At 44.1% G+C, this 17,049-nt stretch overlaps 1 protein-coding gene across 3 annotated transcripts in view; it reads left to right on the forward strand.

Moving 5' to 3' along the window:
* The first annotated feature begins 4,703 nt into the window (after nt 1–4,703).
* The window catches only part of USP24 (ubiquitin specific peptidase 24), a 60,191-nt gene continuing 47,845 nt past the window's right edge, over nt 4,704–17,049 (forward strand). For all 3 annotated transcript variants that reach the window (XM_068691206.1, XM_068691207.1, XM_068691209.1), the window contains exons 1-2: nt 4,704–5,169; nt 16,454–16,619. In XM_068691206.1, the coding sequence (XP_068547307.1) occupies nt 4,834–5,169; nt 16,454–16,619 (502 nt within the window). In that variant the 5' untranslated portion in view covers nt 4,704–4,833. The remainder of the gene's footprint in view (nt 5,170–16,453; nt 16,620–17,049) is intronic.

The following is a 17,049-nucleotide window of genomic DNA, read 5'->3' on the forward strand; positions in this document are numbered from 1 at the left end:
TGCCATTATGTCAAGTTTCCTCAGCTAACTTGGCTGGAGGATAGAGTCTGCATTCAAGTGCCTGCCTCTGGGTGGGTCCCTCAGGGTGCCACTGCGGCTTGACACTGAATATCCTGTTTGTATTGTTGCTCTGCTCCCCCAGCAGCTCAGCTCGGGCCACTTGGCATCAGAAATAGTTCTGTCACTGCAGCTCGTCTGATACCGGGCTCGCACGTCAGCGTGCCATTTATCTAAAATGACAGTAAAGAATTGTAACCAATATAGGTAGGGAAATTATCTTTAAAAGTAATTTACCTGGAACCACACACATAAAAAATGGATTAGTCATAATTATAGATTTTTCCAGGGCACTGTTCCAAATTTTACTCTACAGAATGGTTTCACTCTGCATTTCTGCATCTCTGTGCTTTCAGCTTCTTTTACAGTTCAGCCTCAGCCTCAATTTTCCATAGCTTGTGAAGGCTGTTTCAGGAAGAATGAACAAGCCCCTTGCAATAGGTTCCTTTTCTCAGCCCAGAGCTGCAGAGATGTATTGTAAGACCCACGGGACGGTCTGAGTTGAAGAGCTGAAAACAAACCCAGGCAGTGAAGCAGAGGGGACAAATCTGATCCGCCCCTGGAGTCAGCTGTTCTCTCCTTTTGGTTGTGTTGCCCTTACCATGCTGCTCCACTCTTTCCACACTCACGTCCTGCTGCTTCCATTCAAGAGAAACAGTGTGAAACCTCGCTTTTGTATTTGGGAGAGCAGCAGGTACTCAGCTGCTGAAGGAAAACCAGTCATGGTTCAGCTCCTGTTCCCTTTGGACACCGGAATAACAACTGGGCTTACTGGAGGAGACGCGTCAACACCACGAGATCTGCTCACCTTCCTGTTTGCCCTGCTAGTCCCACTACACTTAGCAGCAGTGTAAGAACTACTATGTGCTGAGGAGCCACGGATACCACCCCATCTCCCTGTGAGGTGTTAGATACCCATCTTAAAAGCACAGTAATAGAGTTAAATATTGTCATTATGACTAGGAGCGTATCTAAGTAATGCCAGCGTGAAACCAAGGTAAGCTCCCTCTTTGCAAACTGCTGCTGACAGCAGGCTTTGCCTTGGAGGTTATCCCAGTACAGATCTCCTTCCTAGCTGGCCAAAAGCCGTGAAGGCAGCAAAAATCCCCAGTGCAGGCAACGTCTAAAAGTATATTACATGAATCTGTCAGCTGGTGGTTGTGAATGGACTCGCACGTGTTTGCTAAAATTGTTTTCTGGGATGCTGCACATGTCTCCAAGGAATCAAATACATTTACGCATCTACTCTGTTATCTTCATGATAACAGAATTATGACTTTCAGTAATTCAGGTGAATTTGCACTAACTGATCGCTGAGGCCCTTCCTTTAAGCCCACCTATTACATTTAGCTATAAATAAAGTAGAAGCAGGAAACTGGAAGAGACTGGGTGGGATAAGGAAGGAAAGACGGAAGGAAGGAAAAAAAATTCCAGAAAAGCTAAATTAGTTCTGCACAACACTATATATAAAGGTGGATTTTGCAACATCTCACATCCTCACTCTTTCTGTAAGCAATAAAGACTTCCTGTGCCATAACAGTTTAGTATAACTGCCAGTTATACTAAAAGCAAGAAGCATCTTGTCTACCAGAAACATAAGATGGGGGAAAGCTTTGTAAATATGTTCCTCTTGTTGGTGCTTGGTATGTTTAGAGGTACAGAGACAGGATATTTCTCACCAGAAAGTTACTTTCTCATCACTCACTGGGTGGTGAGATCTCCTGCGAGGCGATGCCATTTGATTTGCTGCCTTTTCTGGTACTGTAATTCAAGTCCACAAAAAATATTTACCCTGCAGCCTGCGGAGAGTGTTTCTGTTCGCTTGGCAGACAGCACAGAAGCCTCTTCTTATCATCATGAGATCCAACTGTATTACTTGCCTAATCCTAAGCCATTAACATCAGTGAGAGAAGCAGGGTTCTTCCCTTCCAAACAAATGAGCTGTGTTTCATACAGACACACACCAATTCAGGCAACAACTGCAAACGAGTTTCTTCTAGCTACTGCAACTCCCATTTTCATACTGCTCCTTCTGTGCTTATGCACCATGTAATGGTGTGGCACCGTGATTAAATTTTGTCCTGATTTCACACTTTGAGTCATAAAAGATTTATGAACAGTAAGTTTTAGCTCGTACAAAGCTTCCCTTAGTAACATACTGCTTTGAAATGTCTTAACAAGTGACGAGAAAGATGCTCTTTCATCTCGAGTAAAACATGCGTCAAATTTCAGACCTGGTGCTAATATAACAAACTTCCCATTCCCTTCTAGCAGAGTCCCTAAGCATGTATGTAATAATTGTGGCTGAGAAGATGCAGCAAAGAGGGAAACAGAATCAGGGTGGCAAGGGATGTTTTCCAAATAGTTCAGAGATTTTGGTCAGAATTCCCCAACAGCTGCAAACATGAGAAACCTCCAACAAGCCAGAGAGTTAACTCTTGGTTTGGCTGCACATGTATGTTCCACCAGAACAATACAGATGTTTCTCTTTGAGTGAAAACACTGCATTCACTATTTAAATAGTGAGCCGTAAAACATAGGACTGGCTTTAAAACAGTTTTATGAAGAAAATCATAAAGTATATTCAGTTAAACACAAATTAACCAAGCACTTCTACTGTAACATCTCCACAGAAATCATTACAATGTTCCATCAAACCCTAGTTTCAGGCTGCCTGGAAACCCCAGAGTCAACCCAAAAATTGTGTCCGATGTCACAGCATTGAATTTACTGAAAGTCACTTACCAAAGAAGTAGTTTCTGTTCCAGAATCTCTCTGTTGTAAAACAGGGGTTATTCATGTCCAGAGGCACTTCAGGATACATAAATGATGAATTTTGTAGAAAGTCACTACCTTCTGTAAAGTAACAGTCACAGTAAACATGTCTTATGAAACTGGCAACTAACAGCTGTAAACTCCAAGTTATCCAAAAGCAGATCTTGAGGGTTTTGCTCCCTCCTTCAACTTCTTTTCTTCCCTTGTCTCCTTGCACCTTGTGATGTCCCATAGGAAAGACTCACTCTACATTTGTCGTTCTCAGTTAGAAAAGTTTGCTGTGCTTCTCCCTGAAACTTTTCTTCAAATAACAATGCTTGAACAACATTTTCAGCTGGGATTTTCAGGCTGAATAACTTTTAGAAAAAGATGCACCCATTCTTTCAATAAGCTGGAATATACAGTCTTGTCCTTTACACAGTCTCAAGAGAAATGCTGTCAGAGAACTCTGTGAAAAGCTTAGGATCAGTATACCTCACTGCCAACGTTATGTTCAGCTGCTGTGTCCAAGTGCTACCATCACATATTGGTAAATTCAAATTCCCTTCAAACTTCTTTCAGGACAGTGGTGCATCGGTAACTTAACTGTAAAGTATTCTCTTCTGTGCTCAGTCATCTGGGATTACAATCAGTTCCTCCATTACTTTTGGTATGTTTTCATTAAATAGCTCAGGGCAAATTTACAGGACTCCTTCCTTGAAATAAATCTGAAATCAATAATGACATCTAATAAAAGATACCACTTTTTCCTACAGACTTGTCTTCCACTAGTAAAGGAAAATGATGCCAACTGACTTCATCAGCCTGTGAGGATTAAATCATTACTTATGTTTCAAAAATGAGAAAGTGTAATTTAAACGTTGAGTACATGAGTAAGCAGTGAGTCAATATTCAGCATATTAACTGATTGCACTCGAAGTGATAGATTTTTTTTCTTGATCCTGGCAAAACTGAGCCATACGAGTTCCTTTTATAGCTGGAGATCTGCGTGACTGAAGAACCCTCCTTCGATCCAGACGCTGAAGTTGAGTCGGGCACGATACCTACGTTCCACTGAATATCACCTACAGAAAATAAATAAATACATAAAAATTGGGATATGAAAGAGTTGTGATTACCTTTTGGGTCAGCACACAAAGATAATGTGAGCACTGGTGGCACACTGCTATCTAAAAATTATTCAAAAACCTTACCAGTCGAACAGGCAGATCTGTCAGTCAGTTTCTTTCGACAGACACCATCAGGAGCAGGGATGGACACAGAGCTCTGAAAGTTCAGAGATTGTTGGTGTTCCCTAGAAAGATTCCCTTACGCTGGCTTTAATCCGTGCCTCAGATTTCAGGCAACTATTTGTAGTTTCCTCACCCCGGTGCTCTTAGTGATGCCAGCCACTGCTAACACACGATCCCAGCACCGATCTTCACAAATCTTTTATCAGCTGCCTCCTTTCCTGCGGCAGTTAAAGTGTTTGATAAAACGGAGGGGCAGATATTGAGTGGGTAGCTTAAGGGGTGCAGATCTCACTTCCATACGGCGCCAGAGTTTGGGCAAGTACTTTTTAAGAACCACACACAAATGCAATTCATTGGGCTGGAGCACTTTTATTATTATCTTTGCACTTCTTTACGGGGTTTACTCCCCATCAGACCCATCACACACCACGAGGGCCGCGAGCAGGCCCCGACCCCCCCCTTCCCGCCGCTGCCGTCTCCATGGCAACGCCGCCCCCGTCACGTGCCCGGTCTCCGTGACAACGCCCCGCACGCTCCATTCATCCCCGCCGGCCTCGCTTCCCCCGTCACGTGATTCGCCCCCCCCCTCCTCCCCCCCCCTCCCTTCCCCTCTTTCCGGGCCGCGCAGGGGCGGGGCGGGCAGGGCGGGGGGAGAGGCGCTGCCGGCAAGATGGCGGCGCGCGCGGCGGGCAGCGCCTGAGGCCGGAGCCCGGAGCCCGGCGACCGCCGCCGCCGCCGGGGCTCCCCCCCCTCCACTTTACCGCGGGCCATGGAGAGCGAGGAGGAGCAGCACATGACCACGCTGCTCTGCATGGGCTTCTCGGACGCCTCCGCCATCCGCAAGGCGCTGCGCCTGGCCAAGAACGACATCAACGAGGCGGTGGCGCTGCTCACCAACGAGCGGCCCGGCCTCCACTACGGCGGCTACGAGCCCATGGACAGCGGGCACGGCCCGGCCGGCGGCCACGGCTCCCCCGCAGGGGGGCAAGGGCACCGAGACGGGGACGGGGGCGGCGGTGGAGGCGGCGGTGGTGGCGGAGGGGGCGGCGGAGGAGGAGGGGGCTTCGACCCCCCGCCCGCCTACCACGAAGTGGTGGACGCTGAGGTGAGCCCCGAGGGAGGGCGAGGGGCTGAGGGGGGCGGTGGGGGAGCCCCCCCGGAGCCCCTGGGGGTGCCCCGGCCTCTGTTTGTGTTCCCCTTACCTGCTGTTGCATTATTTTCCTTGGCATTCAAGGAATGCGTCGCTGCCCCACAACCCCCCCCCCCCAGCCCCGTGCCTTCTTGCATAACCCCATAATTGACTGCACTCCATTTATATATATATCTTTTAAACACTATTTACTCGATGCCAAGTGCAAATCCTGGGTGTTTTGTTTTTTTTTTTGGATAGGCCACGAGTTTGCCCGTGGAAACACGGCGAGTGCAAGTGTTTTTAAAACAAAGGCTGTACCTCGTTAATTATAGCTGTGTTTTAAAAAGACGCCTGAAGCAGGAGGGCTGGCAAATGTCAGCCTCGCGCGCTCCTTCCCCTTCCTCCCTCTTCTGCTTTTTTCCCTCCTCTTCCACACTTTTCCAGAACTCAGCTCCTCGGCCAGCAAATGCGCTGCTGGCTCTTGCTGTGCTGCCTGGAGTGCGCTTGCAGCACTCACCTGTAAAGCTTTCTCCTCCTCTAGGTCTGTTCTTCTTCCCCAAAATTGCCCAGGTGCCTATGGAAAGAGCTAAGCCTGACTCAGGAGCCCAAGGGGTGAGAGCAGAACGGAGCAGCCCCGCTGTGTGGTCCCGGTACCCAAGGGCCACCTTGCATGGTCTGTCTCAGTGGCCAACAGCAGGTGCCTAAGCACATGAATAACAACATGCTCATGCACCTCAAACAGTGTCCTGGGGATATCCTGAGCCAGGAGGGATATCTTTCTGCGTGTGTATTTACCTATTAAAACATATATGAAGAATATGTTCACATACCTACGTGTACGTAGCTACACTAGCACGGATCGTCCATATCCAGTCTTGGTGTGTTACCTGAAGTCCCCTCTTGCAGAACAGAGATCCTGTTTGCTGAATTAACTGGTTTAGATCCTTCCCTGGTGTATGATGGTGATGTACGTGTGTGGAGTAAGCTGATTTGTGGGGCTGCACGTGTGCTGTGCAGAAGAGGAGTTGCTTGAAATTCCCTGACTGAAGCAACAGGGAACGAGTTTCGTGCCTTCGCTTTGGAGGGTTGTGAGAGAGTTCTGCTGGTGGTGTTCAGAGCTTGTTAGCCGTGAAGAGGGTGGATTTCCGTGTCAGGTATCTCGTGGTTACAGATGGGACTAACTGGGCTGTCAGTGTGACATGTACAGAGAAGCTGTCAGTGTAAGCTTCAGACAAGCGTGTTTTTTCCCCTTCTGTTCCTCTTACAGATGACACTGACAACTATAAGAGGTTTTTTCTGTTATTTCAGTTTGTTTGTCTGATCAAACTTATACTTCAGTTTCCTTCGCCACCCGTGTTCTTGTTTGCTTTGATTTGTGCTCTTGTTAACCCCCAGGAGGGAAACCAAAACATTTGAATGTATGCAAATGACTGCAAGTCCGCAAAATCAGCACGGAAGGATTGCAGTATCTTACTGCATGAACCTTTATATGAATTCAGGCCTCAGTTTAGTAATTGGATCCATTTATGTATGAACATCTGTCAGTTTCTGCACGTGTATGCATTACATTTTTGTCATGCAAGAGTTATCCCTGTAAAAGTCTTAAGATCTGGGATTATTTCCTCTGTTTATTTGACTAATATCGCAGTGCAGCCCAGCAGCTTTTGACATATTTCATAAAAAGGGGAAAAGAGAAACTGTACGTGATCTGTTCTCATTCTTTTTATTCTTCAGATGCAATGTGGAACTGCATTTAATAAACTGCATTATTATTTAGGTAGTTTATCAGTAGGAAGTTTTCCATTCAGAACTCGTGGCCCGTGAAGCCTGTTCACAGACGCCCCTATTGCTTGTTGTAGGCACACACATCGTGTTGAAACCTTGTGAGTAGCGCACCCCTACTATCTTGTGGCAACACAATTCGGATGTTATTTCTGTCTATCTTCCTGTCAATATCCTCTCCCCTTCTAACAGCTCTGAGAGCGTGCATTCCTCCCTCTTGTCGTAACAGCAATTTTAATGCTTGCTTAATGGGGAGGGAGGGATGTTTCTTGGTTTGATTTTCAGACGGTATATATCAGAAATGTGCATGAACGTATAAATCAAATAGAGCACAGCCCTACTTTTCCCCTAAATATTTTTTTTTCTGCTCTAGTAATCTTTTTTTTTTTTCATCACTAAGTGAATAAAAGTTAAGAGTAGATTTGTTATTTTAAGCATAACAGGAAGACTTCAGCCGTGCTGCAAGATGTGTGTGTACCAGCTCCGTACTTTGTGTGTGTGTTTTTTTTGGCTGAGTGCAATTTACTATGCAGAGAAGGGTAGCTTCATGAATGATCAGACACTTTGCATGTTCTCTAATCAGTAAAGAGCCCGTTATGTTTGCATACGCATCCTCGGTTCTGTTACATAATGTTAGTCTGTTCTGTTCAGCAAGCACGGAGATCAGAGAAGGGTTTGTGTGTTGGTGCTCTCTGGGCGTATCACAGCAACCCGATACCTGTCTTACTAATAAAAATCTTACTAATAAAACCGTCTTCCCTTTGGGTAGGATAGTAAAGCCATCGCAAATCCTGTTTCAGTGGTCCAGGCTGCTTCAGGGGCTTCTGGAGGTGCTACAGGAGGCTGAATTTGGAAGACAGCAGCTGTGGACTGGCCCAACGTGCACTCTGTTTTATGAGACTGAGATAAGGACACGCATAAACTCAGTTTAACAAAGGATGAAACTTCAGTTTCAGCAGGCTCATGTCTTCCACAGAGCATGCAACTGATTCAATTCTGAGTTAATACCTGTGGTCTGTGGAGTTGGTGCTGCTGGCGTGACGGTGTTTAATTAATTTGGAAGTAGGAAGGGGGCTTCGCATTTCTTCCTGAAATCCCAGGAAGTTCAGCTTTAGGTTTCCCATTGGCTTGGTATTTTGCCCTCTGCAGTGCCAAACCACTTTGACAGGCTGAGATCACCTGCTTTTCCAAGAGGTTACTTTGCCTGTTTGACACAACTTTCATGTTTCTGTCTGTTGGCTGAAGTGAATCTGATAAGTACGTTTTGGCAAGAATCTGGGATTCTCTTCTGTTTATTCCTTAGGCAACGTACAGATTTTTACACTGTGATCTCTGCAGTGGGATGGAAGGTTATACTCATCTTTCATGTGACTGACAGATAAGCTCTTCTGTGAACTGCTGCTAAGTCCATAAAATTTATGATGAAGCTATAAATGAACGTGATGACAAAGTTTGTCAGTGTCCACAAACTGTCCCGAGTGCCCTCAGTGCTGACGTTCACAAGCTGGGCAGGAGTAGGATGGAGAGGGGCAGGCCAGGCAAATATGAGCAGGGAGCCTAAAATTGTGTTAAGGGTAGGAAGCCACTTACCCTGTTTGTATAACCCTTCCTGAAAAGAAATCTTGACTTGTTTTTAAACAGCTCCTGCGAGTCGTTGCTCTGACCTTTTGGGTAAATTGTGATCTGCGGGTTGTGTTACCTTCCAGCTATTCCCGTCTCCTTCAGCATGTGCTCTTTTGATGTTGTTTTTTTTATTATTTTATTTTAGTTGAATGGGATCAAAAGCTCACATACACCAGATTTTACTAGATAAGGTTTAACATAAAAACTTGTCCAAAATTACTCTTAGAAGTTGTGTTTGATTTCAGGAGGAGGGGCTGTGCGGAAGGAGCATGCCAGCAGCAGTTTCTCACTCACTGGTCACGCTGCAGGACTTTGTGCAAACCCTCTGCCTCCTTCTGAGCTTCGAGGGTGTAAAATGAGGATAATGGTTTGTGCTGTGTGGGAATACTGCAGACACCGGGCTTGTGATGGTCTCTGGTCCTTGGATGGAAGGAGCTCTGTTTATTTTAAGGCAAAAAAAAGCTATTTAGGAAACGCGATGGGCTTTACACTGCAGCTTTATAAATGTAAAGTCAGTCTCCTGTCCTGTAAGTAGAGTTGAGCTTCGCAAAAGTGACTGCTGCTGGCATTCTCGTGTGGAAGTTTTACAGTGTGGCTTGTCTAGGAATTGGCCTTGTAAAGCAATTAAGCAATCAAATAAAGCTCTGTGCTGCGTTCTGGCGCTGGGTCCTGGCGGGCTGCCACCACAACGTCAAGTGGAATTAGTACTTCAGCACTCCTGGGTTTCAGCATCTCTGCTCTCAAAAATGACACCCGTGGTCCTGGGGTGGCCAGAACCTGAAAGGAGGAGGAAGGAGCTACTGCTACATGGGTGCTTTCCTGCGTTTAGAAAGAAAAATCCCTGCTTAGGCAGTGTTTATCCAGCATGATAGTAACAGAGATGCTACAGGAAGGTGCTGAGAATGGGGTAATACCGAGAAGGGAGGCTTATTAAGAGTAAGCTTTGTTTTAAATACTTTATAAGCCTGTTATAATACAATATGATTGTTGCAGGAGTTTTTGGGTTAAGACCGGCACATCACAGTTACTGGGACATCGGTGACAGTGATGCCCACAGATAGCAGGCAGCTCTGCAGCCGGCTCCTCAGCTGGGCAGGAAGCATCTGATAAAATGTTCTCTGGAGGCATTTGCTGGTCATCTTCCCTGTTTAAAGTGCTATTCTGTGGCAGCTGTTTAATAAGGAAGTGAAACGCGGAGGAAGAACAAGTATAAAAACAAATTAGCCAGTGTTAGAATTTAATTCCAGCAAATCATTTGGATTGCTTTTGGGTTAAGGCACAGTGGCTCTTTGTATGAAGAGGGCAAAGATGGAAAGGAAGTGCCTGTTCCTTTTGTAAACTCTCAACTCGAAAAAACCACGCGTTCCTGCTACCATAGGAGAAGCCTTTGGTATGTATGTTCCAGCTATGCTTCGTGGGCCAAATTAAAGCCCCGGTGTACTCAGTGCTTCTTGCTGCTTGCCCTTCCTGCTCGCTGCTGTGCAGCACTTCTCACTTCTGTTCTTCCGATGCCCGGCAGAGCGGTCTTGAGAGATGCTTAAAGGTTTTGGTCCTAGTTGTTAACCACAGCTTTGCAGTCAGTGGTACACTGCAGGACTTGCACTCAGGCTCGTTGCCAGCTGCTTTTTTGGTACTAGTTTGAGCTCTCCCTTCCAGATCTTGAGCGCTGGTCACAGAGGTGTTGTGCTAAATCCTTTATCTCGTGCTTCTGCAGCGCTGCTCTGTTCCTGCCTGGTGTTCTGGCAAAGGGGAATAGAAGTAATGACTTAATTTTAGGCACTGAAATGCCAAACGCTTGTGATTCACTGTTTTATTGTATTAAAGCACAATGTTTATCTGATACCACACAAAGTTATTTTGAGGTATTTGGAGATCAGCACTGTTTTTGTGCCTAGGAAAACTCGAGGGCTGGGAGGAATAATGGTACCAACTCAGTGCCTGGATGTTTGTACTTACGCCAAGGGAATAAATTACTTAAATATTTCAGACAATACTGAAACCACGTGTAAGATAAGCGTGTGTTTGCCCTGATTTCTTACGAGTGGCTTTCTTAACAGAGCTTTCCGTGACCTTTCCCTGGCCTACAGCTTGTTATCGAGCTTGGAAAGATGTTGCTGAGAGTGCTCGTAACAAGCCTGATTCCACTGAATGCTGGGCTAGTTGTAATGCAAAAGGTTTCTAGGTTGTTTTGAGTTAAATGGATCTTCTAATTTAAACAGGATTTTTACAGAGCCTTGATTCTGGTTGCTGTAACACTTAGCGCTGAGTTCATCTCGGAACAACGAGGGAAGTGCATTGGGGAATATTGCGTGGTAACGTTGCATCACTCTGGAAAACAGGGGTACAGTTCAAGCACTGTTTTTAGAAAATCCTAGTTGGTTTCTAGCTTTACTGATTCCCCCCTCCCAACATCCAGTTCACGTTGTGTTCTTCCCAATTTTCTATAGTTTTTGGGGTTTGAGAGGTGGGGAGGAAGCTGTGTTTGTGGTTGACTTGTTATAATCCTTCACGTGTACTAAGGGGGGCTTAGTCCCACCAGGCACTCCTGACAATGCACTCGTATTACTCTCAGCTGAGGTCAGGTTCCAAAACATTGTGTGAAAACAGTCACTAAATAAATCAGATCTCTTTTGGAAGGGATTTACAGTGAGGTGAGAATCTGAATCAGCTCTGATTAGATGGGCTACATAACACAGGATTTGTTAGTGGTAGACTAGGATCATTGCTTCCTATTAACGTGATTAAGTACTATTTACTAATATTAACACTTTGTGTAATGTAATGCATAGCACAAATGTGAGCTTAAGGGCTTAATTCCGCTGTGAAAAGAATAAAAGTGTGATATATCTAACCAACGAGGTTACTTTCTCTTAGCAGAACATAAATAACAAAAAACATTCCTTTCTGTCACTTTACTCAGAAACTTTGCATACAGACACATTTTTATCCATAGAAAAAATTAAGGGCAAGATACTATAACTGCCTAAGGTGTAAAACAGTTAAAGACAATTACTGTGCTTTGAAAATAAATAGCTGTTCCTCAATAAAATATGTAGGGATATTTTCCAGATCTGCCACTTAAATGGAATTTAAAGAAGACCCTGAAGCTCTGGGAATACCGGTTTATAAAAAACCCACTTCTGTTCAAATAAGAAAATATAAGTTTAAAAATCACTGTCTACCTCATGCGGGTGCTTTCCAGCCTAAGTGCAAAGCAGTGGCTTTGATTTATTTGGAAACCTTTATGATCGTACTCCAGTGAATCAATTCCAGGCAACAGAATATCCTCCTCCTAACAGTTAATTAAAATGAAGGGGAAAAAATGCCATCCAGGTGCAAAAGTAAAAGCTGCTTTAATCAGCAGTCTGGCAGATAGGACTGTCAAGTCGTGACTTCAGGATTCATAGCTTCTCCCAGAAGTTGATGGACATAATAGATCAGGGAGTAGCGAGCTGCTTTTTCTGTTTTTTATGGATATTTGACATATTGCTTCTGTGTTGCCTCCACCTGAGCGTTTTGTGGTACTTTGCAAAACACCAGTGAATCGTACATCAACCTGCTGGGGCAGAGGGAAGTGTCATTACTGACACTCTGCAGCTGCGGAAGCTGAAGTGCTCACAAATTGATGTCCTCGTTATTGGTTAGTATATCTGTGATAAAAGTGAAAGGAGGGCCTAGAATTTTTTGTCTTTTAATTCTGACTTTAAGGATTTTGTTTTTCATTGCTACTTTTCAGGGCAAATAGCTTGATTCTGTTTGTTGACATGTGGTGACAATATACAAATCGTTTTTTAGCAATGCAATGAAACATCAAAATCCTGTTGGCTGCAAAATGCTGAAATCACATGAAAATCACTTACTAAAGAGGCACGAGGGAAGAAAACGGATCTGCTGGTACCTTACAAACTCTGATCCTATTGCTCCTTGAAAGAAACACAACTTTCTGGTTCAGTTTCAGGGATTATACTAGATTCAAGAGCACCTAATGGGACTTGGCTCTAGTGACACTGGATTGCGCTGGTAGCCTTCTATCAAAATCAAATTAACAAATTTAATTTGTAACTTGACTGTAATTTCATTGCTAAGAGCGCCAATTAACATCAAAATACCCTCTTAAACTCCGTGTTATTTTATGTAAAGTGACCGGCGTGGTAAGCGGCGGTGGCTTTAGTTAAACGCTGTGTGATGAGTTAATTAGCTGAATGCTATGGGAATACATTTTGAAGCTTTGAACTGTGACCTTTCGGCAATTGAAGTTAATTTATATTTCATTTGCGTGTGTCTTTGTTCTGTGTTAGTCTGCCTTGGAAGGGTTTATGCTCAAACTTGGGCAACATGTTGTTCATCAGGTATTAACAATTTCTTTATTCAGACTTGCAAACAACTCGGGGAGGTGCCAGGACACAGAGTGACAGTCTTGAATCAGCACTCGAAACTGTTTAAGTGAGAATATTTGTCTCGGGAATCTGTGCATGTATGGGTATGACTGCACTTGTGCACCTTGAAAATAAGCCAAAAATAGCCCCGTGACCCTGCTAAAATGGAGGAGCCTTCAGGGAAGGAAGAGATACAGGCATGGAAGGTGATGTTAAAGGTCTGTCGGTAAATGCTTCTTGGTCTCGAGACTGGAGCTGCAGAAGGCAGCATTGTTGCGGAGCGTGTGATGTGCAATGTGATTTTTTTTTTTTATCTCTGAAAACAGATGGCTCCTGAAAATTTTTGAACAATCAGTCTTTGGATGACCAGTTAACTGCCAGGACTAGTCTCACTGCTTTTGTACTGTTCTGCTGTTGGAAAGGATCCCTGTGAATCTTTAACTTGTCAGGTGACAGTTTCTGCATCAAAAAAATACATGGCTCCAGAAATGAGACCCAAAAAGCCTCCTTACAGGAAGCTGACATGGGCTTGTGTGCTGTTTCTTTTCTTGTATAGCATATTTTATTTAAAAGCATATATTTCACCTTTGGAAGGACATCAGTAGGTTCTCTCCTGACAGTTCCTGCCCCTGTTACAACGTGCTAGCTGTGGTTACCTGTTCCGAGCCATGATCTGTTGCTCTTTTGACATTGACAAATGCAAATAGGGTCTTTGCTGGGTGTTGGTTAGTGAGGCAACATAAAATCATAGAAGAGCTTATGCTGCACCTTGCAACTTTAATAAATCCCTCACTTTAAAGAGCAAATTGATATAGAAGTTGGATGGGGAGCTGCTTGATTTTTGTGCAGAAAGACACTAATTATGAAAGAGCAGCAATATGTTTTTAGAGATACCTTGTCTGAGTAAGTCTGTTGTACGAAGGGAGATTCAGTCTGCAGAAATATGCACTGAGCATGGAGATACTCTCCGAGGGCGTTAGCTTTGTTAATGGTCTGAAGCGGAGTGCGAGTTTGACTTTCAAACTACCTGGGCATAGATCTGAGCACGCTGCAGGTTTCGTGCTAGCTGTGAAGCTGCTTTAATGTGATACATTCTAAAATTAATCCATAATTAATCTTGACACTTTCTGGGAAGGATTTTAGTAGCAGAAAACTGACGTGTAAGAATGCCTTGTCATCTGTAATTAACAGAACGTGCCAAAGACATGCTCCTTCATTGCAGACTGCTCCCTTTGTTATTAGGGCAATATTTCCAGTACTGCACCCGCTGTTACTGCTTGTGTAAAAGATCTTTTTGCTATGTTGCTGGTAGACTCAGTACGGCAATAGGCCAGCCGTGTTTTTAGCCCAGCTGTTACGGTCATGTCCTTGTATGTGAGTGCACAGCGAAGAAGAGGTATTACTTCACTCCTCGCGAATTTCCGTAATACTGCAGGCACTGGCCGTGGCCTGTGGGGAGAGAAATAACGAGCAGCTCCCCTGAGATGCAGATGGAGAAACAGAACAACAACACATGGAGTTTTTCAGCAGCAGTGGAAGGTCTGTGCTGCTGTTAGGCTGCACCTCGTGGTCTCGTAACACCTCATGGATATTTTTATTTAACATGGATACCTTCCTCTAAATATTGGAGAAACCATAGCTAAGTTAATGTCACCATTTGTTGAGATGCTTTTTTGCTGTGCCACAAGTCTAGGCTGACATGCAGTCTGTTACCTAGTGACTGGATGTGCACACTGCAGTCAGTCTTCCTTTATTAAACTAATTGTTGTTATCTGTACTGAGCCATAAGGGCTTTCTTTATAAATGCACATTCGTTTTCTGCAGTAATTGATCCATGTTCAGTGGTGGGTATCCTCTACGAAAGCTTTAGATGTGTTTTTGATCACTACAACGGGATATCTCGTGGAGAACTTCTGCTTTTAAATACCTTCAGACTCCTCATTTGGTCCTTCAGACATCTCTTCTCCAAAAGTTCATGTATTTAAACGAGGCGTGATCTGCTAGATCAAACAATGAACTCAGTATCCAGCTTAAAGGAAGTACAGATTCCTGCAGTGGTAAACTTGGGGCTGAATGTTTAGTAGAGGGGGAAGGTGGCACCTTGCTTCCCAAACATGTTTTCTTGCCTGAGTACAATTTAGTGTCACTCCTATAAATGTTACTGCTGCTCTCCAGAGCCTGTTATTAGGTACAGCCTGTGTGCTGTTGTCACCTGCGCCAATTAACTTTACAGGGTGCTCTCTATACAGCTGCTGTTCCGTTGGTGTCACCTTTTTGAGTCATTATGAAAGTGAACATGATGCATTAATGTCTTAATTAACAGGTCTAATCCTGCAATAGCAAGTGCAGGGAGAGCTGGGCACACGCTTCTCTACATAAATCTCATTCCTTGTGCGCTGCATCCTCCCAAGCTCAGTTGTTTCTCTGGGCTTTTTCCTTTCTATTCCCTCCGTTCGCTTTCCTGGTGCTGTATTTTACTCTCAGATGTGTTTCCTGCGTGTCCCTGGCACTCTGAGCGCTCTCCTGTTACCACCACACGCTCGTGTTTACCTCGGCCTCTGGCAGCCGCTGCCGGGCCTGCTCCGGGTGTCGTCCTCCCTCCCGCCTGGACTCGGCCTTCTGGAAGCCATAGAGAGCCCATGGGATCTCTGTGACACGTGGGGTAGCCAGTATCAACACAAAGTTTTAATATTTAAAAAAAAAAAAAAAGACATAGATAACTTGTGTAGTATTCTGTTTGGCACTCCTGAGGCAGTTACCTCATCTGGCGCTTAACGAAAAACGGGGGCTAATTCTGAGTGCTGCCTGTGCACAGAAATAGCTGCCCTTAGTGACACAGGCAACAAACCTGAAGAGCTGAGCTACAGCCTTGTGCCTGCTTCTTCCCCGTTTGCCTTCCAGAATGCTTTCCAGTAACTTATTTTGACTTCAGGAGTTGTAGCTTCCTTGCTGAGCAACTATACCTGAGACTTGATATTTTCTTTACGTGATTAGCTACTAAAAAATCCTGATCAACTGGATTAGTCTAGTTTATTTTCAATGTGATTGGGTGAAGGGGTAAAATTGTCCTCCCTTAAAATAAACTATTTCATAATCTCCAGCAGTTGTTGAACAGAAGATTAATATGCACACTTCTGTGAAGATCAGGGCTTATACTCTAAAGTCTCTCAGGGACTAGAAGCACTTAGCACTTGGCTCTAGGATCTGATATGCTAAGGAACAAAATTTGCCACTTAGAGACGATTAGCAATTAGTCATGTAAACATAGCAGTTATCACCTACACGAGATAATAAAGATATGTAATCAATTCAAATGAAAATACTAAATTTTGCTTTGGAAAACAGAAGCAGCCTAAGGGTTGCTGAGAATTTGACATGCTGCTTATAAGCACAGCCATCTCTTCTGAAGCTAGTAAATCCTTTAAAGTGTCAAGGATAGATTTAAAAATTGCTTCACTTGAATTTTTTATTCACAGAAAAATGATGAAAACGGGAATTGCTCTGCAGAAGGCATTGAGTTTCCAACCACCAACTTGTATGAGCTGGAGAGCAGAGTTCTAACAGATCACTGGTCCATACCCTACAAGCGGGAAGAATCTCTAGGCAAGTGCCTAATCGCATCCACCTATCTAGCAAGACTAGGTAAGTGCTATTTTTACACACCTAAAGATAATCTGTTCAGATTTCGTAGACATATGGTGCGCAGTTATGCCTTTTGTATTAATTTTGCAGTCGTTAGCACCCAGCAGAGTGATCACATCTCTGTGAAAGTGGTTACCAATGAATTATTCTATCTAATGCTGTAAAAGGAGTGTTGATCTCTTTTTTTCTAAAGTAATTTGTTTACTTAAGCTTTTTTGGAGGAAAAAATGGAGCACATGTTTCTTTATGTTCTAATGATTATAGGAATTACTGTTTTTTCAGAGCTGAATTACTGACTCGTTTTTCATTGTGCTGGTAATTTTCCATTTGTAAAAAACAAGCTGTCATCTAAATTCATGCTGCACCAAGCTTGTGTAACTGGTTGTTTTTCCCTAGTGAAGTGCTTATAGTGCATTAGACCTGAATTTGT

Source organism: Anas acuta, chromosome 8 (genome assembly GCF_963932015.1).
Source record: "Anas acuta chromosome 8, bAnaAcu1.1, whole genome shotgun sequence".
NCBI classification, from domain to species: domain Eukaryota; kingdom Metazoa; phylum Chordata; class Aves; order Anseriformes; family Anatidae; genus Anas; species Anas acuta.